The following is a 24,317-nucleotide window of genomic DNA, read 5'->3' on the forward strand; positions in this document are numbered from 1 at the left end:
ATTTAGTTGTGCAATCAGCGATGATGCTTCAAAAGTGATTATTCGCAAGGCCTCGGTTATTTCCGTATGCTTCGTGAAAACTAGAACCTCTTTCTTTGCGCATTGCGCAAACGTTTCTTATAGACAGAACTCAGTCATGTAAATGGCGGATCAATGGCATCTACATCGCCCTCGTTGACAACGGACAAGCTAGCCATTAAATGTCTTGTGTGTCGCATCAACACAAATTCCTGGCAGAAGAGGGATATTTGTGACCCAACGTTTGCTTGTATTAGTCAAGTTGATGTAACACGTGTTCTGATTGGACAGAAAGAAGGGAGATAATTCGTGTTGTGATTTTTTGCCGCTAGGGATTTTATGAGAAACGGGAATATGGCCGTATTAGAGCAGAGGTTCGTAGGAAGATATGACAAGTAACCTCTGTGGGAAGAGAATGCTAAAAGCTATGATATGTGCGTCTTCTTATGTTGAAATCTAACTTATGGAAAGCTTGATAATATATTCAAAGTTTATCTCGAAATAAAAAGTCAAATTAATGTTAAATATGCATGTATACAAATATCCCACAGCACTGCTCTAGAGCATGTGCATAGATGCTTTAAACAATGGTATTTATCCCGCCAGTTTGATTGGTTGAAATATGCACGTGACATCATGTCGGAGGAAGGCGTGAACATCAACATCACCGCGGAGGAGATTGTCGTCAACTGGTCTCCCCCATACTTTGAGAGGCTGTTTCCCCTCCTGGAGAATACACCAAAGAGGTAATTTAGACTGAAGACTGAGATTTAAGTTTCTGCCTGGTTTAACAGTTTTGCAGACATAATTACACCACTCAACAGAACTGAAGACCCTTCTGATCCTTCATTGCAATATACCCGTGACAGAACCCACGAATACCTATATAGTTGCGTGTACAGCAACGTGCAGTAAACATGGACAAAGAACTGTGACTATGTGCACGAGTCGTAGGGAGTTGAGATTGAAAATACGATGCGCCGTTGAGATATGAGATGTGTGTGTATGCATGAGAGAGAGAGAGAGAGAGAGAGAGAGAGAGAGAGAGAGAGAGAGAGAGAGAGAGAGAGAGAGAGAGAGAGAGAGAGAGAGAGAGAGAGAGAGAGAGAGAGAGAGAGAGAGAGTTTACGTGTTATAGTGCTAATCACTCTGCTTGCGTGTTACAGAGTGTTGGCCAACTATGCTATATGGATGCTTGTAAAGCAGGGAGTGAAGCTACTTGACTCCTCATTCCGGGACAGCATCAATGTATTCAACAAGGTAACGTACAGAAGCACTAATATCAGCTGTACACACTACATATATACTGAACAGCAAAAGAAACGCAACTCTGGTTTTTGTCAAGTTTTTATATGGAAGACATAAACATGAACGCTTACTTTTATGAGATTTCATTTTTTCGAAACTTGCGTTTCTTCTGCTGTGCAATATATGTCTTATTTAGCCTATGCTTTGATGTACCCTCGATGTTTGTTTATGTTCCCTGAGCCCGAAGGGCCCCGAGGGACCAGTGAACAACGTATTTATCTTACCAAACACCTTAATGTTAATTTTGAATGGTTTGAAGCACGGGTACAAATCATTTTGTAGCCATACCTAGATTTTGTTGACAAGAAAAACAGATTTAGGGTTATCACCCTTCCATCGATTCCATCCATTTGCATTCGCAAAACATCGGTAATTCCCGTACATCGGTAACGTAATTCGATGTTATTCGAGATAAAGAATTACTACCACGAAGTACCAAATGAGTTGCTATTGACAGGTGGGTACATCGAAAAGTTACTCGCTTGTAAGCGGGGTACATTGAAAATAATAGAAGAGCGCTCAGCCAATCAGAAAGCGACATTTATGTGTGAGGCAAGATATATATATACAGTCAAATCTCGATGAGTCGAATCGCTGGGGACCAAGTAAAAGATTCGGCTTATCGATGTATTCGAGACATAGGGATGTCTATGAGGGTAGAAAAAAAGATGATTCAATATTTAACAATTCCTTTATTCCGCACATCATATCTAAATATAGCACAACAATACATTAGGTGACATAGATAACAAACATTATACATATCAGAACACATTTCAATACCAGCACAATAAAATAGAAAATACATTTACCTCTTAAAATCCATGAACAAACTCTATCGGCAATCGATAGATACAGTATACATGTACTAGTACATGACGCCATCTTGAATCTTATTAATATACAAAAAGACGAACTCACTTCTGAAAAAGTCTGACATTAACGTTTGTTTATGTGAATTTCCCTTACATTTATCCACAAATTCACGGACGCTTGCCAGGGAACATTGTAACTCCGCCATGATGTACAGATCATGAATAGTAATGACCGAATGAAAGCTGCTATATAACGCAACCGATTTGATTGAGTTAACTCAATGTCATGTGCTAATTCTTCCGCTTCCGTAAAATCACTTCTCATTGACTGACTTCGGCTTATGTATACAAGATTACTATTGTTTGAATCTCAAGGGACCAAATTTCCATTTCGAGTCATCGTGTGTATTTATGAGACGAATTCGTGTAACCGGAACTCAAATGATGACAAAAACAGCAGGGAATGGTCGGGACCGACAGGTACTTCGTGTTATGCATTATATTCGAGACACCGGCATTCGACTCATCGGGATTTGACTGTATATATATATATGTATGTATGTATTGGTATGTATGTATGTGTATGTATGTATGTATGTATGTGCGTATGTATGTATGTATGTATGTATGTATGTATGTATGTATGTATGTATGTATGTATGTATGTATGTATGTATGTATATATATATGTATGTATGTATGTATGTATGTATGTATGTATATGAGTTGAGTTATAGCTGATATCCGAGCTATATGGCGGCTGTCGAGTAAAAATTCGAGCAAAAATCCGAGTCTGGACCATACAATCCAGTGATCAACATCATGAGCATCAATCTACGCAACTGGGATACGATAACATGTGTGAACCAAATCAGCGAGCCTGACCACCTGATCACGTCAGTCGCTTTACGACAAGCATTGGTTACTGAAGATCAACCCTAACCTGGACCTTCACGGGTCCTCTATATATCACCAGAATCCCGATTGTGTGTTAATCATCAGTCAGGGCCCTGACTATGTGTGGGTCAACAGTCAGGGCCCCGAATGTGTATAAAGACAGAAAGCCAACTGTGGTTAGATCACGATCATATCATGCAACACTTACCAGTATCTTTATGTGTCAGGGCCCCCGTTTCACGAAGCTATGGTAGCGCTACTGTCGTAAGTCTATGTTAGGGTGTGGGAGTAACGACAGTCGTAGCGCTACGATAGCTTTGTGAAACGGCGACTGATCCCGGATGAAAGTTAAAGGAAACAGAGGTGCCATTGCCCATTGTCTCTTCTTTCAATAGTTTTCAATTCTATATGCTGCAAAACTGAAACTTTACACTCACAGGTGTTACGTGGAACTTCAGTTGAACCTCCACGTTGGAAGGTGTGCACATCGTATGTAAACAGCGTCATGATGCTCGCCGTAGGTCGTCTCTACGTCGACGCCCACTTTAAGGAATCAGCGAAATCCAACGTAAGTGTGACCATCTGCTGAGTGAGTGAGTGAGTTTAGTTTTACGCCGCTTTTAGCTATATTCCAGTTGTATCACGGCGGGGGACACCAGAAATGGGCTTCGCACATTGTACCCATGTGGGGAATCGAACCCGTGTCTTTGGCATGAAGAGCGAACGCTCTAACCACTAGGCTACCAGCCGTCCCGACCATCTACTGGTAGTGAGTGAGTGAATGGGGTTACATCGTTAACAACATTCCTTCGTTCTCAAAAAGGTGTACCTATCTAGGGAATCGAACCTGATTTCTGACAAACAACTTATACATTATATAAGACAGAAAGCCATTTTTCACTATGATGTCAAAAGGCGTCAGGTGAGGTGAAATAGGGTTTAACGTCGTACTTGAGAATATTTAACTCTTATGACTACGTGCATGCGGGAGTATGTGTGGCTGCTTGTACTAACCCAGACATAAGCTGGTTTTATAGTGCTAGCCCACTGAGATACCATGCCGCAGTGAAGCATGAATACCCCACTCAGAAAACATTATACTGACTCCGAGCCGACCAGTCCTTGTAGTCCCCATTATTGCCGAGCGTCAGGCAGGGACCAACAAGTACCATATTTTAACGTCTTTTGGTATGACGCAGCGTGGGATCGAGCCCGCGACCTTCCCCTCTCCTGGCTGACAAAAAAGCATCAGAGAGGGTACATCATGTCGTTTAGATAACAGGGTGAAACTATTAAAGATATCCTTCCTCCTCGGCCACCTCTGAAACCAGAGAGGATGAAGATGACATCGTCTGAGTCACGCACGATATTCATACGGAAACACCCAGGTCATAATCTCTGTTAATGCGATGCCGTCTATTTTATCCAATCACAGATGTTAAACATCATCTCCTACTTGCGGTCTTCCTTTAATAGCCTCATGGAAGAGGCTGCCTGGCTTGATGACCCCACGAGAGCTGTCGCGAGGGAAAAGGTGGGTGAGTGAGTGAATGAGGCAGTGAGTGAGTGAGTGAGTGAGTGATGCTGACGTGTTGCAGCTCCTAACCAGGTAATCCTGAGACAAGGGTCCTGTTCCACAAAACGCTAAGGTATCCTTAGTGCGATGTTAAAGAATGGGAGTAAAGGTTAGTAAAGGTTGCTTCGTGAAGGAGCCCAAGGACAGCAGAAGGGAAGTCAGTTGTTTATCAGTTGTACATCCATGAATATGGAACGTACCTCTTTTAATCTGGCATTTGAAGCGCTTTAGAGATAAACAAGCACCAGCGATTGTTGTTGTGTCATATTGAATTATCCAATTTGTCTTTGCAAAATCAATTGCCTCAGCCTCCACCACAACCCCTGAAAATCGAACCAATATTCAAAAATATTCAAAAGAGAAAAAACCCGAAGGCCCAAACCAAACTCCAAACCCAAACAAAATAAAGATGATGGAAAAACATAAAAACGCATGACTGAGAAGAACAAAGGAAAAACGAAAGTAAAAAAATATGTTGATGATGATGTAAATTAATGTTGCAGATTTTGTTTTGATATTTAAGGCGGAGGTGATGAGTGAGAAGATTGGTTATCCCCAAGCCTTGAAGGACAACAGCTACCTCGACGACCAATATAGACACGTACGTAACTGTAGACCTCGACACTTGCACTGACCACATGTGTTTCCAAACTGATGGGTTTCGGGAACTGGCGTCATGTTAGGTGATATTTTTAGGCTTTGATATTTTAGATGAGTGAGTGTTTGTTTGAGTTTATTTGTTGTTTAACGCCACACGCAGCAATATAACAACTATATAGCTGCGGTTTGTAAATAATCGAGTCTGGGCCAGACAATCCAGTGATCAACGTCACGATCATTGTTTTACTTAAGTGTGTCAACAAAGTCAACGAGCCTGACCACCCGATCCCGCATAAGTGAGTGAGTTAACATCCTAAGTCACGTTGTTTCAGTCATCACGTGACTATTACCTTCATGGTGGTGGTAATACTGTTAACATGACGGTTTCAGGGAATGTTAATGATGGTCTCATTGTTTCGGTCTGATGACGGTTGGGAGTGAATGAGTTTAGTTTTACGCCGCTTTTAGCAATATTCCAGCAATATCACAGCGATGGACACCAGAAATGAGCTGCACACATTGTACGCATATGGGGAATCGAACCCGGGTCTTCGGCGTGACGAGCCATTGCTTCAACCACTAGGCTACCCCACCGCCCCAAACGACGGTTGTGACAATTATAATAGTAATGATTATGATACTAGTGATGGTGATGATGATTGTGGCGATGGCTGTCATGATTGTAACAGTAGCGATCCTTGAGTCTGTAATAGTTTTAACAATGTCGATTGTATGAGGCAATGGTGATGCTTAAGACTGTGGTACTTTCAGCAATATAATTATTTTGGGTAATGGCAGATGTGTTACAATGTTGATGCGTGTGATAGCTTCAATGGCTACCCACCGGGGTAGCCTAGTGGTTAATGCGTTCGCTCTTCACGCCAAAGACGCTGGTGCGATTCCCCACATGGAAACAATGTGTAAAGCCCATTTCTGGTTTCTCCCGCAGCGATATGGCTGGAATATTGCTAAAAGCGGTGTAAAACTAAACTCACTCACTTCCATGGCTATGGTGGTGATGGCTGTGGGTATTGTCATATTGTTGCGATGACTGCGCTCGTGATTGTGTTGACAGGGATAAAACAAAATACATTATACCTTGGTTATAATGCCACCATTTGTCCAGGTGAAAATATGGCCTTATATCCAGGGTGGCATTATAAACAGGTAGGACAGTTAGAGGCCCTATGCAATCAACAAGGTGATTGAGCTGATGTCTCCTGTAATGAGCCTTGAATGACTGGATAATCCCAGCGTCTAGGGGCTGCAGGTGACTGGATAATCCCAGCGTCTAGGGGTTGCAGGTGACTAGATAATCCCAGCGTCTAGGGATTGCAGGTGACTGGATAATCCCAGCGTCTAGGGGCTGCAGGTGACTCGTTGTCAGTGGCAGGAAGTGTATTGTCACATGTGTTATCCCATCAGGGACTACAGGACAACTTAAAGCATTAATGAGTTTGGTCAATTAATTTTCATGTCAGTTAACCATTATAACCAGGGTGCACTGTACTTCGAAAAAGAAATTATGTATTTTGTTAACTGAAAGTTAAACTGTGAAAACAAGAAGGGAAGTTACGTCAAAACATTATGACGTCATAATTTCCAGTCAGATGATCAGATATTTACAAACTGACTAATCAGACAGAATCTTTAACGACAATAAAATGGCTGTTTCAGTATGTATTCAACGCAAGTCTGTATTTTGAGAACGTCCAACTAGAGCTACAACAGGCCTCAAGAAGAAATCTGCGTAAGCTCCGACAAGAGGTAGACAGATCCCAGTAAGTGAGAAAACTGGTGCTATGTCACATGCGTAACTGTTGATATGAGTGAGTGAGTGAGTGAGTGAGTGAGTTTAGTTTTACGCCGCACTCAGCAATATTCCAGCTATATGGCGGCAGTCTGTAAATAATCGAGTCTGGATCAGACCATCCAGTGATCAACATCATGAGCATCGACCTACGCAATGGGGAACCGATGTCATGTGTCAACCAAGTCAGCGAGCCTGACCACCCGATCCCGTTAGACGCCTCTTACGACAAGAATTGTCGCCTTTGTGGCAAGCATGGGTAGCTGAAGACCTATTCTACCCCGGATCTTCACGGGTCTGTTGATATAAGATGGAGATGAAATGTCAATACTCACCACTGATGTGAAATATGCTGATTTCTTTCATATTGTTTAGTCATTTGTGCTCAAAGTTTATTGTAGCTATTGTCCGAAAATGTATCGATAATCGATAATCATTTAACGATGATCGATCTGTGTGATCTATATTTTTCTAAGATGCCAAATTTAATACATTCCAAGGATAATTACGAATAATTTAAAGCAGAAAACAAACGACGGTGTCGGTGACCTAAATTAAGAATCCTCGCACAGGGCTAACTGGCGCGCTGTTCTATTGATGTGTCTGCCCCCTACGTTAAGACGAACGTGTCCAGAAAAAACAAATGATAACAGTTTGAATTACAGAATTAGTTTAATTACATCTGTCATTAACGTAAACCATATGGGGCAATATGAACGTCGCATTTCTACTACCAACGTAAGCTTAGATCAGTACATCCAGATGAAGCTGAGTAGTCAAGCGACATTCCACGATTGCATTGTGGGAATGTAAACATTGCGAACGTTACCGTGTCGCTGAAAACTTGTGAGCTGCATTGACACATTTTAACCGTCGTAAAACATAAACGTAATGTTTTCAACAGTGATGTTAGCTGCGTGAAGCAACTGCAAACCAAGAAACGGGATGCAACGGAGTAGTTTACTGTGGGAGGCCGTACGAGGCGATGACAACTGACATGCATCGTGACGTCGCTTACATTGTGACGTAATGTAAAATGGTTCGATTACGAGGGGGCACACTAGAATGGCGCAGTGACGGGATAAAGTCATTCAATTGTTACGTCATCAAAAAACTATCCCTTTATTGTCTGATTATGTTTGTTTTTCGATTGTTCTAACCGCTAGGCATCTTAGAACAATAGCTATCCCTATACTAAACTGATATTGTCTTTTATTGTCCGCTATGTTTGTCTATGTTTATTCACCCGTGTTTGTTGCTTACTATCTTACTATCTTCTGTGTTTATCCGTCTTTGTTTGTTGACTACAGGGGCGGTGGGGTAGCCTAGTGGTTAAAGTGTTGGCTCGTCACGCCGATAACCCGGGTTCGAATCCCTACATGGGTACAATGTGTGAAGCCCATTTCTGGTGTTCCCCGCCGTGATGTTGCTGGAATATTGCTAAAAGCGGCGTAAAACCATACTCAGTCAGTCAGTTGTTGACTACAGTTCTTGTCTGTTTTCAGATGGCCCGTGCAACCCGCAATCGTCAACGCCTTCTATAACCCATCATGGAATGAAATATGTTAGTGGACACAGTAGAGTATAAAACAAGTTCGAGAGTTTGAAATCTCATAACATCCCATGAGGAAACTTTGTACAGGCTTATAGTATAAACCGAAAAACACATCTTACATTGTACAACATAACTGAGTAATACATGAAACCTATGTTCAACCAACCTCAGGAAACGGGCGTAAAATATATCTTGCTAGTGCATATATGTTATGATATATGAACATCCCAGAAGCTTGGTCAGTTCACAGCTGATGATGCAAATGAGTGAGTGAGTTTACTTTTACTTTCACCAATGTTCCAGCAATATCACGGCAGGGACACGAGAAATTGGCTTTGCATATTGTATCCATGTGGAGAATCGAACTAGCGTCTTCAGCGTGACGAGCGAACGTTTTAACCACCCTGGTACCCCGCCCCCCTGCTGATGTAAAGGCTGCTTGTTTGCTCTACTGAAATGTAAAGCAAACATTTGTCATTTGATTATATTTCATCACGGACATTAAGCAAATTATGGAAGCCATAATGGTTATCATGTTTGTTCCAATTTCAGTATTTCCTGCCGGTATTCTTCAGCCGCCATTCTACAGCGAAAACCAACCCAGGTAAGGAGGACACTCACTGTGTGGGGTTTGTTTTCATCATAAGTGAGTGAGTGAGTTGAGTTTTATGCCGCACTCAGCAATATTCCAGCTATATGGCGGCGATCTGTAAATAATCGAGTCTGGACCAGACAATCAAGTGATCAACAGCATGAGCATCGATCTGCGCAATTAGGAACCGATGACATGTGTCAACCAAGTCAGCGAGCCTGACCACCCGATCCCGTTAGTTACTGAAGGCCAATATTCTGACCCGGACCTTCACGGATCTTCATCATAAGAAATAACCAGTGCACTTCTGATGTTGATCTAACGATCATCGTGCTTGTAACAACGAATTTTAAGGATGCTATTATTTCACATTTGATTCAGTTCCAATTTGATACGATCCTTTGGCTACTGTGATCGTCATCCATATAACAAAAATCAGAATTTTTCTTCGATACGAGACCAGCGGACACCACGGAGGTCGCTTGTAATTCTTGTGACGAGTGAAAGAAGTATTTAGCATATGTGATTTCTTTACATCGGAAACGAACTAAAAGGGCAGTTCCGAATGTAAACAATAATGCCACGTGGTTATGTTGTGATGGTTATTTTTAGACATGGAAACTTAGCTCACTCACAAACTCATACTTCGTAGGGTTATCAGATATACACGCAGGCAGGCTTCGTACTGGAGTAGACCCGTGAAGATCCGGGGTAGAATAGGTCTTCAGCAATCCATGCTTGCCACAAAAGGCGACAATGCTTGTCGTAAGAGGCGAGTAACGGGATCGGGTGGTCAGGCTCGCTGACCTTGTTGACACATGACACCGGTTCCCAATTGCATAGATCGATGCTCATGCTGTTGATCACTGGATTGTCTGATCCAGACTCGATTATTTACAGACCGCCGCCATATAGCTGGAATATTGCTGAGTGCGGGGTAAAACTAAACTCACTCACTCACTCGTACTCTAGTAAAGCACTTGGTTTTTAATGAGACTATATCTTTATATAAGTAGTATGTTTAAAAGCATTGGGTTCTGCTGACATACTCTTGATTAAAAAGTCCGCCTGTTTTTGCAGGTCCGGGGACTGTTATTGAAAATGTTTAATTTCTAACTTTGTAACTTTGTCTTTCAGTTCAATCAACTTCGGGGGTGTGGGTAGCGTCATTGGACATGAAATAACGCATGGATTCGACAACTACGGTAAGTTGTGTCTTAAGAATTGAATATGTATATGATTTCGTATCCAATATGGATTATTAGACCATGAAAAGTGAAATAAATGTTCTTTCCTCTTGTACGTCCTTAATAATCTGAAGTATTCTTTCACAAGTAAAAACTATTTTGCTGTTAACACAAACATGTAGTGACTATTGCATTTCATTCCATACTGATGAACATTGTTATGGGTCGACCATTTGAGGCCTTCGAGAAATCGTTGAGGCAGACAGGATCCCAGTCCAGAATTGAGCATTGAACAAACATGGCGACCTGCCATATATACTAGCCACATAAAGAAACTGTGCATTGTCAAAATATTATCTCAGTTGATAAGTACGATAACAATGTCAAAGGTACATATAAACTTTAATGGAGGGATCATGAGACCATAACAAGTCGGGAGAATTTCAATTGAAAAGTCAATCACAATGACGTCACGAGTCCACAAGCGGGACAGGGGTCAAACGACCATGTCACAAGCTCAATAACGGGTATGTCCACCATCGGCATTGAGAACGCCAGATTCTCTTAAGTTCTGTTGCAAGGTCAAGGACGTTATCTGGCGGATGAGGAAGACGGCGTAGACGTCGATCCATCTCGTCCCAAACATGCTCTATCGGGGAGAGATCCGGTGAATTTGCAGGCAAAGGCAGTAAGTCAACGTTGTGGTGTTGCAAGAAATCCATAGCAACCCTTGCCGTATGAGGGCGGGCATTGTCCTGTTGGAATGTTAACCCAGGGCCATGACGTTGCAGAAAAGGAATTGCCACAGGTCGAAGAATCTGATCCCTGTAGCCCACACCAGTTAAGTTGCCCTGAACAATCACCAAAGGAGTTCTTTGGCGTGCTGTTATTCCACCCCAAATCATCACGGAACCACCACCAAAGCGATTCCTCTCCAAGACACAGGCCTGTGCATAACGTTCTCCCACGCGTCTATAGGCACGTTGACGTCCATCACTATGGGAAATGTTAAACCTGGACTCATCTGTAAAAACAACATTTCTCCACCAAAACAAGGGTCTGCGGACATGATTTCGGCGAGCTTGTCGATGACGTTGTGTCAGGATAGGCCGTATGGCGGGACGTCGTGGTCTGATCCCGTGATGACGTAAACGTTGTCGAACTGTGTTGGGGTGGATACGGCGAAGTCCTGGGATGGTTCGGGCAGTCATCACTGCAGTCTGAAACCTGTGGCGAAGATGGGTCACCCTTATCCATCTGTCCTGTCTTGGCGTTGTAACACGTGGACGTCCAGAACGTGGCCGATCGATGACGTCATTTGTGTTCTGGTAGCGTCTCACCAGTGCAGAAATGGTGTTCCGGTGGCAGTGGAAATGTGCAGCCACTTGTCGTTGAGACATTCCCCCACGGACCATCCCAATGGCCTCATGACGTTGTGCAGACGTGAGCCTTGGCATGCTATGCGTTTCATTTTTTGAACGATCGCAAGGGCAGGGGTTGAGCTTTTGCAAAGTGACAGTATTGTGTGGCATTCATTTGCTCTGTTTCTCTTTCCCGGAATGCACGTGCAACAACGTATTGCACGTCTCAAGGACGAACCCACTGACGTCACGGAACGTGGCACGTGCATGCATGTTGGATACATGTCACGAATCTCTGAGTTTCAATCCTTATGTGTCTAAAAGGTTTAATAAATTTAGATTTTAAATTGCAAAGTTTCTTTATGTGCCTAGTATATTTACTTAAGAAAAACCAAAAAATGGGGAGTAACGTAGCGCCAGCAGTTGACAGCATAACCAGTTTGGACTGATTCCCAGTTGACGCACCGACCTGATAAGTCAAGGGGAGGTAACTGTGCCCAATGAATTTTGTTATTCCTCTTCAATCTCAGGCCGACAGAGGGACAAGGACGGCAACCTGCGACAATGGTGGGACCAGGATGTGATAAACCGTTTCCAGAATGCCACCAAATGCTTCGTGAACCAGACCTCAAGCTTCGTCAGCCCCGAGGCCGGTCTCAACGTACGTCGATTGATTGATTGATTATTTTGACCTCGAGTTGACCAGTCTGTCATATCTTCGTAATCTCTACTCTAGTTCCACGCGTGGCGGAGGGTAGCCTAGTGTTTAAGCGTTTGCACGTCACGCCAAATACCTGGGTTTGATTCCCTACATGGGTATAATGTATGAAGCCCATTTCTGGTGTCCCCCTCAGTGATATTGCTGGAATATTGCTAAAATCTGCGTAAAACTAAACTCACTCACTTCCATTAGCTCCAGGTAGGGTATCAACAAGTAACGTCTTTAGGTGTGACGATCGAACCACCGACGTACCGCGTTCCAGGCAGACGCTCTATTCCTCGAGGCAACTATGGCTGTGGCTATGACAACATATCTATGTGTACTTTCAGGTCAACGGGGTATTAACCATGGGTGAAGACATCGCCGACAGTGGTGGAGTAAAACAAAGCTTCAAGGTAAGTACATCTTATTGCACATCTTCCGGTAAAGTATGTATATATACTCATAGAAATGAATAAGGGAACACATGAAAGTGCAAGTGTTCCTTTTTTATTTCCAGAATTTCACACACAGTGCAATACACGACTTGTGAAGAAACCTGGAAAGAATAAAGGAATACTTGTACTTTCATGTGTTCCCTTATTTCTTTCCATGAGTATATATTCACCTTATATGCTGGAGGTTGGGAGATGTAATGGTAGAACTGTGTAGGCTTGTGAGATTAGAGACCTTCCGGACAGATCTCTGCCCACTGGGCCCCAGGGGCGATGTGGGGTTTGGATCCTTGCTCATGCTTTTAACAACTGGTTTGTTTGGTCCAGATTATGTCATTTAGAACCGGCATGATGTATCTGGAATGTTGCTGATGTTGTCAAGCAATGGTCCTTTACCAGCTCTTCTACTTCACATATGAACAATTCGGTTGTATTCCAGGCGTACCGGAAGTGGGTCGCTGAGCGAGGAGCCGAGGAGGCGCCCCTCCCAGGAATGAGCCTGAACCACAACCAGCTGTTCTTCCTGTCTTGGGCCCAGGTAGGCACTTTAAATTCTTACCTCACACATGAATGTATGATTTTGATTAGCTGATAACAATTTTTGTAAGGTACAATTCTTCTACTCTCCACTATCATTGCCGGATTGTGGGCATTACATTTGCAACATATAAACGACATACTTGTATCTCGAATTAATGATGTAAGACGCTATTCTCCAGATATTTACGATATTTTCAGAATGAAATATATCGATGTGGTATGGCTTCGATGAATGTGAAAAAATGAAAGAAGCTGATAAATTCCGGTCTTTTCCGGTAATTGAACCAAAGCATGCTTGCGTTAAACACACCTACAATATAATTATGTGTGTGGGACAAGGATTGATGTACCTTTTTGTACTCTATCAACCCATGTCTCTTTCAAGTCCAGTGGACAACTGGGGCGTAGTGCAGTGGCTAAGGGTGAAAATCGATACTTGCCGGACTAAAGCATAAAACTTTGCAAAGTGCTGGGAAATATCATGATAAAACATATTTTTAGGGGGTGCCCGATTTTGGGGGCCCTATTTCCGAAAAATCCAAGAAGTCGTCCAAGATGGCCGCCAAAAATCAAGGATTTCAAGTTCTAACACTACGTGACCTTTCCCGGCTGGATAAAGGCAGAAACATTGCACAGTACTGGGGACTATCATGATAAAACATATTTTTCGGGGATGCCCGACTTTTCGGGCCCATATACCGAAAAAGTAAAGATGGCCGCCAAAAATGAAGGATTTCCAATTCTAACACTACGTGACTACGAAGTCGACCCAGAATGGTCGCCGACTATACAAAAAATTCATTTGTTGCAATATGTGAGATATATTCGCCGTTCAATGGCTCATGGGCTATTTCCTCATACTTTCAAGAAATCTAACAGATAAGATTTATGTTTGGTAGTAAAAGATATAATTCATCATCCAATTAATAAAAGTTACTGTTTTGATCAGTCACATGACATCATTTTGTCAAACATTGACCTCTGTGATTCTGAAGTCTCCTTTTACAGAGCGATGTGCATAGAAGTTGAGAAGATTTACAAATGCACTTCTTTGGACATAGAGGTTGAGACTCGCAGCCACATTTGATAAGTTCTCGACAACTTTGTGAAGCTTCTGGCAGTGATCATCCACACCGGTCGCCATGTGTCGTTGTCCATTGTCCAACCAAACAAATCTGGTTCTGGTGCTTTCTGCCTGGGAAGTAAACAAGTAAGCCATATGCTGGCCTGGTACAAGCTCCTGTTTGTGTGCTGTAGCAGAGCATCCTGAGTGGGAAGAAGGTTCTGCATCAACTTGATCTTGCGGCCGTGGCATAACATTTCTTGTCGCAGTTTCTTGGCTATGTTCTCTGATGTAGTGCTGTCAGACATGATGCATGTGCATAGCTCAGTGATGAAAACCCTTCGGAGTCTTTGTCCACAGGTTGGAGTAGATGTTGTGCAGGAAAAGGAAATCTCTCAGTCACATCCTCATAGGTTATCCAAGTATTCCAAGCAGTTTTCTTGCCTTTTCTACTGAATTGTGATGTTCTGTCAGAACCAGTGAATGCGTGGAAAAAGAGAAGCGCCGCTCATCTTCGACAGCCCAGATCTTGGAATATTCTGTTGATGTGATAATAGTAACTATGAACACCACCTTTTCTGGTTGGTAAGAGCTGCTAGTCACACAATCTGTTAAGAATGCAAAGAATTCTTCTTTGTCCTATGATTCTTTTAGAAAGGTAGTCTAGTGACGGGAAACTTTTCTTCTACTGCCTTTTCTTCGCTTTTCTCGTGTTGTATCCTTCAGGCTACCTTCTTTGTAGATGTAGATGGTAGATGTCCCAAACAATGTCGATACGATGGCAGTTGTCTCTTCGTCTGTAGGAAGAAGAAGATGTCACAAAAATCACCAAACATTTGGGAATCACCCCTATGCGGTGCATGAACAACGGTGGCGCCATCAGACACTTTGGCATCAATGTCAGGAACAGAGTCATGCTCAAGTGATGCAAGACAATCTAAGAGCTCTGATATGCAGTTTGGTAAATGAAGTTTTCCACGAATTGATATGATATACCTGACATTCAATGAACATCTGACTGTAGTCATTGTTCAGGTCATTCGTTTGCTGTTTGATTTAGACTGAGGTTTTGTTTGTGGTCATTTGAAAAAAGGGAGGTGACGCCATCTTGAATGTGTTGGAAAGTGGGCCCCCAAAATCGGGCACCCCCCAAAAATATATTTATCATGATATTCACCAGGTCTTTGCAAAGTTTCATGCTTTAGTCCTGCATGTAACAATCAACCTCAAAATCGGACCTAAGCCAGTGGACTAGGTGGGATAGCTTAGTGGTTAAAGCGTTCGCTCCTCACGCCGAAGACCCGGGTTCTAGTCCCCACTTGGGTACAATGTGTGAAGCCCAATTCTGGTGTCCCCCGACGTGATATTGCTGTTATATTGCTAAAAGCGGCGTAAAACTAAACTCATTCACCCAGTCCAGTGAACAACTCATAACGACCTACAAGCTGGGGGAAAGAGCTGATCATCGGCCACAAGTGACTGAAGTTGGTTGTGCATACTGAACTTTGACGAGACTATGGACAGCCGTTTCAATTTAAAACAGATACACTTTGTATTTGGAGGTCTCAAAGTCGCATGCATGTTTTGTATGGTCAATTCAGTTAGAGATTTCAATTCGGGATATGTGGTGAGATACGTTTTTGATGCAGCGGGAGCGATGTAAACCCGTCATTCTGTGTTCCCAGGTCTGGTGTGCTAAAATCAGAAAGCAGAGAGCGGTACGGAATATCTACATCGACTACCACAGCCCAAACAGACTCAGGTGAACCCTTCTTCCTTGTCAACGTAACCGCCACTACTTGCGACGCTACAACAGCAAATGGAGATTTTATTAGCGCTTTAATTACACCGCTCCTAAGTTTATTTCTGTGTAAACATCAATTTGATCTTTAATTTAACGCAATTAAAATATAAAAAAATAAGTTGAAAATTTAAAACAGCTGCAGCGCTAAGATTCCATAGTGAAAAGAGGCCATGGGGCCAGTTTCACAAAGCTATTTAGTGCAACCACTGTTATATTTTATAAAATAACCAAATGATTTTTTATGATTATTCTATACATCTTTGGTTTTTTGTTTCAGAGCGGTGTCACCGCTGCAGAATCTTCCGGAATTTGCCGAGGCGTTTAACTGTAAGCCCGGTTCCTTCATGAACCCAACCACCAAATGCTCAGTTTGGTAAACTGCAGCTGCTGCTGCAGCTGCGTACCAATTTGCGCATGCGCTGTCCTTCGGATTCACAACGGCATGAGAGGCATTACATCACCCCTGGTGCAAGTAGGGATCGACGTTACTGCAGCAGAACATACATACTGACCATATGTGTGTGTATACACGGAGACCTCGTTGATACTTCTGATCCATTGATAAAGAATCACGCGGTTCAATATTCAATGAATCCAATTATGTTATGTGAGATTAGCATGTTTCATATACTAAGATGTACTAACCGGTAATATAACTCTCAACGCTCAAGTTCATGTGTGTGCGTGTGTGCGTGTGTGAGTGCGTGTTTTAGTTATCACTGGAGATCAGAAAAATTGTGTTTAAAATATAAACATATATATATTACGTTATTTTTTATAAATATACTTATACACTTTTGATATAATATAATTTATATTAAAAACAATTTCGCTCCCCATTTCGCAAAAGAAGATTATAAACAGCGATCGACAAACATATCCTAACAGAAATTTGAGACTCCACTCTTTTTAGATAGACTTTGAATATTGGGGTCTCTATATTCTGGGACAAACTTATTTTCACTCAAGCGTCAGCTGCATAAAAATGTACAACTGTTATAATATGTATGTAAACAAGAAGTCGTACAGCTGTTTATTATCCATATGGTGAAACATAACCAGTGTCTAAATATCATATGTGCACATGTGCACATATCACTTTGGCCAAGCAACCATTGTTTCTGTATTTCATCGTCTGTGACGTCATTAAACAATTGTACGTGACGTCAATGAACAGGGCAGTCAAACTTGCTTACAGTGTTGTACTGCACAAATGTACATGAATAAAATGGATAGTAAAGAAATTATTACACTCGCTAGTGTGCCACACGACTTATACGAAACTCGTGCAAAATTATTTATTGCCCTCGCTCTCTTATGACACACTTGCTCGTGCATAATGATGGTTTTGTTTGTCGTTTAACACTGCACTCAACAATATTCCAGCTATATGGCGATCCGTAAATAATCGACTCTGGACCAGACAATTCAGTGATCAACAGCGTGAGCATCGATCTACGCAATTGGGATATAATGACGTCAACCAAGTCAGCGAGCCTGACCACCTGTTCCTGTTAGTTGCCTTTAACGACAAACAAGCGTTGCTGAAGTGCAATCCTAACCTGAACCTTCACGGGTCCTATCTTTATCACTAGGATCCTCATTGTGTGTGGATCACCAGTTAGAGCCCTGACTATGTGTAGGTCAACAGTCTGGGCCCTTAATAAGTATAGATCACCAGACAGAACCCCAATTTTGTTTAGATCATGAACTCTTTATAACATGCAACACTTTGTTCAGATACTTATACTTTGTCACAAGAATCGTAAATAAATATCATAGATTTACTTTTGTTTTTATCAGATTCTTACCGTTCGCGTCTGCTTTGTGAGTAGGCATGAAGGTACGCCGCTTTTAGCAATATTCCAGCAATACCACGACAGAGACACAAAATATTGTACCCATGTGATCAATCGAACACGGGATTTCGACCTGACAAGCGAACACTTTAACCATTTGGTTCTCTGTCTGTCATCAGATTGTCCACTCCCAGCAGAATGTCGGTCATTTGATTATCCCCTTCCTACAGACAATCAACCATCAGTATATGCCCTCCCTACAGACAATCTACCATCAGTATATGCCCTCCTACAGACAATCTACCATCAGTATATTCCCTCCCTACAGACAATCTACCATCAGTATATCCCCTCCCTACAGACAATCTACCATCAGTATATCCCTCCTACAGACAATCTACCATCAGTATATCCCCTCCCTACAGACAATCTACCATCAGTATATCCCTCCTACAGACAATCTACCATCAGTATATCCCCTCCCTACAGACAATCTACCATCAGTATATCCCCTCCCTACAGACAATCTACAATCAGTATATCCCCTCCCTACAGACAATCTACCATCAGTATATCCCTCCCTACAGACAATCTACCATCAGTATATCCCTAGTATAGACAATCTTCCATCAGCATATCCCTCCCTATAGACAATCTACAATCAGTATATCCCTCCCTACAGACAATCTACAATCAGTATATCCCTCCTATAGACAATCTACAATCAGTATATCCCTCCTACAGACAATCTACAATCAGTATATCCCTCAGTATAGACAATCTTCAATCAGTATATCCCTCCTATAGACAATCTACTGACAGTATATCCCTCACTACAGACAATCTACAATCAGTATATCCTCCCTGTAGACAATCTACAATCAGTATATCCCTCCTACAGACAATCTCCATAATCAGTATATCCCTCAGTATAGACAATCTTCCATCAGCATATCCCTCCCTATAGACAATCTACCATCAGTATATCCCTCCCTACAGACAATCTACCATCAGTATATCCCTCCTACTGACAATCTTCCATCAGTATATCCCTCCTACAGAAAATCTTCCATCAGTATATCCCTTCCCTACAGACAATCAACCATCAGAAAATCCCTCCATACAGACAATCTACAATCAGTATATCCCTCCTATAGACAATCTACTATTAGTATATACCCTCCCTATAGACAATCTACAATCAGTATATCCCTCCTACAGACAATCTACAATCAGTATATCCTCTAGTATAGACAATCTTCCATCAGTATATCCCTCCCCATAGACAATCTACCATCAGTATATCCCTCCTACAGACAATCTACCATCAGTATATCCCTCCCTACAGACAATCTTCCATCAGTATATCCCTCCCAACAGACAATCTTTCCATCAGTATATCCCTCCCTACAGACAATCTACAATCAGTATATCCCTTCCCTATAGACAATCTACTGTCAGTATATCCCTCCTATAGACAATCTACCATCAGTATATCCCTCAGTATAGACAATCTTTCATCAGCATATCCCTCCCTATAGACAATCTACCATCAGTATATCCCTGCCCTACAGACAATCTACAATCAGTATATCCCTCCCTACAGACAATCTACAAACAGTATATCCCTCAGTATAGACAATCTTCCATCAGCATATCCCTCCCTATAGACAATCTACCGACAGTATATCCCCTAACTACAGACAATCTACAATCAGTATATCCCTCAGTATAGACAATCTTCAATCAGTATATCCCTCCCTATAGACAATCTTCCATCAGTATATCCTTCCCTACAGACAATCAACCATCAGTATATCCTCCCTATAGACAATCTACTATCAGTATATCCCTCCCTATAGACAATCTACAATCAGTATATCCCTCAGTATAGACAATCTTCCATCAGCATATCCCTCCCTATAGACAATCTACAATCAGTATATCCCTCCCTATAGACAATCTACCATCAGTATATCCCTCCCTATAGACAATCTACCATCAGTATATCCCTCCCTATAGACAATCTACCATCAGTATATCCCTCAGTATAGACAATCTTTCATCAGCATATCCCTCCCTATAGACAATCTACCATCAGTATATCCCCGCCCTACAGACAATCTACAATCAGTATATCCCTCCCTACAGACAATATACAATCAGTATATCCCTCAGTATAGACAATCTTCCATCAGCATATCCTCCCTATAGACAATCTACAATCAGTATATCCCTCCCTACAGACAATCTACAATCAGCATATCCCTCAGTATAGACAATCTTCAATCAGTATATCCCTCCTATAGACAATCTACTGACAGTATATCCCTAACTACAGACAATCTACAATCAGTATATCCCTCAGTATAGACAATCTTCAATCAGTATATCCCTCCTATAGACAATCTTCCATCAGTATATCCCTTCCTACAGACAATCAACCATCAGTATATCCCTCCCTATAGACAATCTACTATCAGTATATCCCTCCCTATAGACAATCTACAATCAGTAGAGCACCTCCCTACAGACAATCTACAATCAGTATATCCCTTCCTACAGACAATCTTCCATCAGTATATCCCTCCCTACAGACAATCTTCCATCAGTATATCCCTCCCTACAGACAATCTACAATCAGTATATCCCTCTGTATAGACAATCTTCCATCAGTATATCCCTCCCTACAGACAATCTACCATCAGTATATCCTCCTACAGACAATCTACCATCAGTATATCCCCTCCCTACAGAAAATCTACCATCAGTATATCCCTCCCTACAGACAATCTACCATCAGTATATCCCTCCTACAGACAATCTACCATCAGTATATCCGCTCCTGTAGACAATCAACCATCAGTATATCCCCTCCCTACAGACAATCTACCATCAGTATATCCCCTCCCTACAGACAATCTACCATCAGTATATCCCCTCCCTACAGACAATCTACCATCAGTATATCCCCTCCCTACAGACAATCTACCATCAGTATATCCCCTCTCTACAGACAATATATTATCCGACTATCTCCACTCTACAGATAATATATTATCAGTATATCCCCTCCCCACAGGCAATATATTGGGAGGTTATCACCCACCAGAATAGTCTTTTGTTTTAGTCTTTCTTTCAACAGATTCTCTTCCTCATTTCATCTAACAAAATGCATGCTTTACTTCCTGCCAAACCAGTTATACCGGTGTTCGGTGAAAAACGTCTCCAGATTCTTCCTGAAAACGCTGGAAATTCCCCCAAAACACCTATTGCACAACAGGAACACATTTGATGTCACCATGACGCATCACACAACAAGAGGCTCTTAATTGTGACACATTGTTTTTCCATAAACCGACGTGTCAGCTAATTTTTTCCACTGATTCACTCATGAACCATGACGTGTGTAATCTGAAGTGTTGATCATCCTGATGTGTTCAGAGTGACAGTCGCCGTCGCAAACAAGGGGGGATCTTCTACCATGCGATCTGTGTATGTTGCTCTAGTCTTCATGGCGGCCATGACAGTGTTGTCGTGTTCGTTGGGTATGTATGAACACTAGTTAGACCTTTTACGGTTAAATCTTTGAGGGACATTTAGAAGTGGAATGGATAAGAAAAACCAAGATTTATGGATGTCAACTTCTTTATTGTGAATACCACGGCGTACCGGAGTGGATTCTGATGAAGGAGCAAGCATACACCTGATGAAGGAGCAAGCATATAATCCGAAACGTCGTGTTATTCACAGTAAAGAAGTTGACATCCATAAATCTTGCTTTTCTCGTACGGTTAGTCTGTGACCGTCGTATGAATAGTCAGTTCGTTACTACAACGGGCATTCTCACCATCGCGAAATTTTGCTCTTAAGGCATCCATAGCGTGTTTCCAAAGTTCGTGATGTCGAGAATGTACCCTACAGGTAATACATCATATTCACATACGAAATCCTAGGTTTATCGTTGTTTTCATCGATGATATTGAATCAGATAGTGGACAGGAACGATGCTTTTACGTTCACAGGGCGTCTAGTCATTGCTTACTGTACATGTGTCCTTCAAATGCTATTTTCAAATCGCCTTTGTTGCTGCTATAAAATCCATGATGGAAAGGTAACCAACAGTCAAGTGAAATTCTTTAGTCAGTATTGGAGGCCTTGTTGCCCATATTACAAACTGTGTTGAAATCGGCACCAATAGCGAACGCATTTACAAAATTAATTCGCATTTATGTCATGCCACCCAATCTCATAATTGGAAAAGTAATATGGTTTTATTAACAAAACACGGTGTACTCGGTCTAATGCTCAGTCAGAATCTGAAGCCACGTCTCATGTCTTCATATGAGGTAAATATACAGACAATCATCACACAGAAATATTATAGCTGTTTGTGGTCATAGTTCTTAATAACGTTTGAGAAGCCACCCAGAAACTACTATATTATTAATAACAAAGCATAATCAAAGTAATATGCTAATTAATTGATTTAATTAAGAAACAGAGGGTTTTTTTCAAATTTTACAACCCACTAATATATTTTATTGTATTGTGACTTTTTACCTGTGACCTTCTCTCCGTGACTTTTTTCCTCTGATTTTCTTTTCTACATTCTTGTATACAAATTGACAAATTATGAAACACAATTATTGTGTTCTGCTGAGGAAAGCTATGCTGGAGAATATAACGTTAGTAAGTATCAAAAACATTCTCGTCTGTTTCTTAAATAAATTGATTCTATTTGCCTTCAATAGTCTTTTTCGCAAAAGGGGTAGAAAAAGCGCACAAAGAACTTCCATTAAAAATATGAAAAAATAAGGACATTTTGCGATCGCTAACTCGAGTCCCTCGAGAAAATACCTCGAGTTATCTAAAACAGAGATATTTGACAAATGTGCAAAAGTTGAGAGGAGACTGACCTGAAACAAAATATGCTTTTCAAGGGGAAATTCGTATTGTCATTAACGCCCTTTGCGTTGTTTTATATTGTAGTCAGTATCGTTCCAGACGTCGTGCCTAATGGGCTAGGAAATCAGTGGTCGATACCATGAGTCACGACGCAAGGGTTTTCTCCGGGGCGGTGGGGTAGCCTAGTGGTTAAAGCGTTGGCTCGTCACGCCGAAGACCGGGGTTCGAATCCCCGCATGGGTACAATGTGTGAAGCCCATTTCTGGTGTCCCCCGCCGTGATGTTGCTGGAATATTGCTAAAAGCGGCGTAAAACCAAACTCAGTCAGTCAGTCAGTTTTCTCCGAAACACTGTTCGATTAATACGCTCTGTCATATAAAAGGACGATTATGTGCCACCAGTGTTCTTTTCACTCCAAATTAAACATGGAACGAAATAACTAATCTGCAGATCTCCTGAAATTAGAAGAAAAGTTTGGAAAAAACAATGATTAACTTGCATATGACATGATACATTTCCGCCTCCAAAATGTATTAAATTCCTTATATGTGAGAGTTTTGTGGCGTTTCAGCTAATGATCGAATATTGGAGTGGGTGAGTGGGTGAGTGAGTTTGAAGTTTACGCCGCTTTTAGCAATATTCCAGCAATATCACACAAGACATAGGTTTCACAAGTTGTTCCCATGTAGAGAATCGAGTGAGTGAGTTTAGTTTTACGCTGCACTCAGCAATATTCCAGCTAATAATCGAGCATTCTAGTTGTTGACGTCGAGCCTTCCAGTTACCATATGTGATATTTTCAGCCTCAAAAGTCGGACTTACTTCCGGGCAAGTGACCAAATTCCACTGCCCGATCTGCAGACGTCTCCTCAACCCAGAGAGTAGACAGCGATGCATCAGGATTTTTTGTCGACTAGACGAGGAGACGATTGCCATATGAAGACGTGTGTCGAGCCTCTGGTGAACTTGTGCCATGTACTGTTTTGCATTAATTGTGAAGAATAATCGTAAAGAATACATGCACATGTAAATCTATAGGTGGGGGGCGGTCAAAGTTGTGATGACCTTTGCCATCCAGTTTTTGTGTGAATAAAACAGTTTTAAACTGAAAACTCTTAGTGAGATCTCGGTGAAGTCGCCTGTCACTCTTGTGAAGTGAGCCCCCATTGAAGTGACAGCCCTGTGAACTGGTGAGGTGAGCTCGTGGTGAGGTTCAAGTATACCAAACCATAATGCGTACATACGATTGAAGCCATTGAGAGTGCATATCCCCTTCTGTTTATTGTCGAATAATCAAACGAGTTCGTCGGGATTGTATGTAAAATGTTC

General features: G+C 41.8%; 1 protein-coding gene and 1 long non-coding RNA gene across 2 annotated transcripts; both read left to right on the top strand.

The window, feature by feature from the left end:
• The first annotated feature begins 600 nt into the window (after nucleotides 1-600).
• On the top strand, nucleotides 601-17,368 carry LOC124280947 (membrane metallo-endopeptidase-like 1). Its single transcript, XM_046716953.1, has 14 exons — nucleotides 601-764; nucleotides 1,185-1,278; nucleotides 3,478-3,606; nucleotides 4,474-4,572; nucleotides 5,138-5,215; nucleotides 6,892-6,995; nucleotides 8,530-8,588; nucleotides 9,132-9,183; nucleotides 10,309-10,376; nucleotides 12,250-12,380; nucleotides 12,770-12,835; nucleotides 13,314-13,412; nucleotides 16,163-16,239; nucleotides 16,559-17,368. Exons 1-14 carry the CDS (start codon nucleotides 655-657, stop codon nucleotides 16,656-16,658), a joined length of 1,266 nt encoding a protein of 421 aa, XP_046572909.1. The 5' UTR covers nucleotides 601-654; the 3' UTR covers nucleotides 16,659-17,368.
• A 4,069-nt stretch (nucleotides 17,369-21,437) lies between these two features.
• LOC124280980 lies at nucleotides 21,438-24,098 on the top strand. Its single transcript, XR_006899810.1, has 2 exons — nucleotides 21,438-21,628; nucleotides 23,792-24,098. It is a non-coding gene; the product is annotated as an uncharacterized LOC124280980 (long non-coding RNA).
• Nucleotides 24,099-24,317: the final 219 nt, after the last annotated feature.

Source organism: Haliotis rubra, unplaced genomic scaffold (genome assembly GCF_003918875.1).
Source record: "Haliotis rubra isolate DU_JTF1 unplaced genomic scaffold, ASM391887v1 Scf277, whole genome shotgun sequence".
In the NCBI taxonomy this organism is placed as follows: Eukaryota; Metazoa; Mollusca; class Gastropoda; order Lepetellida; family Haliotidae; genus Haliotis; species Haliotis rubra.

What these genes read in the sequence shown, in the direction of transcription:
- LOC124280947 (XM_046716953.1), top strand. Translation starts at nt 655, where the DNA reads ATGTCGGAGGAAGGCGTGAACATCAACATCACCGCGGAGGAGATTGTC. An exon ending in AGGAATCAGCGAAATCCAAC is followed by an intron (nt 3,607 to 4,473) that starts GTAAGTGTGACC and finishes ATCCAATCACAG; the next exon opens with ATGTTAAACATCATCTCCTA. An exon ending in GCATGGATTCGACAACTACG is followed by an intron (nt 10,377 to 12,249) that starts GTAAGTTGTGTC and finishes CTTCAATCTCAG; the next exon opens with GCCGACAGAGGGACAAGGAC.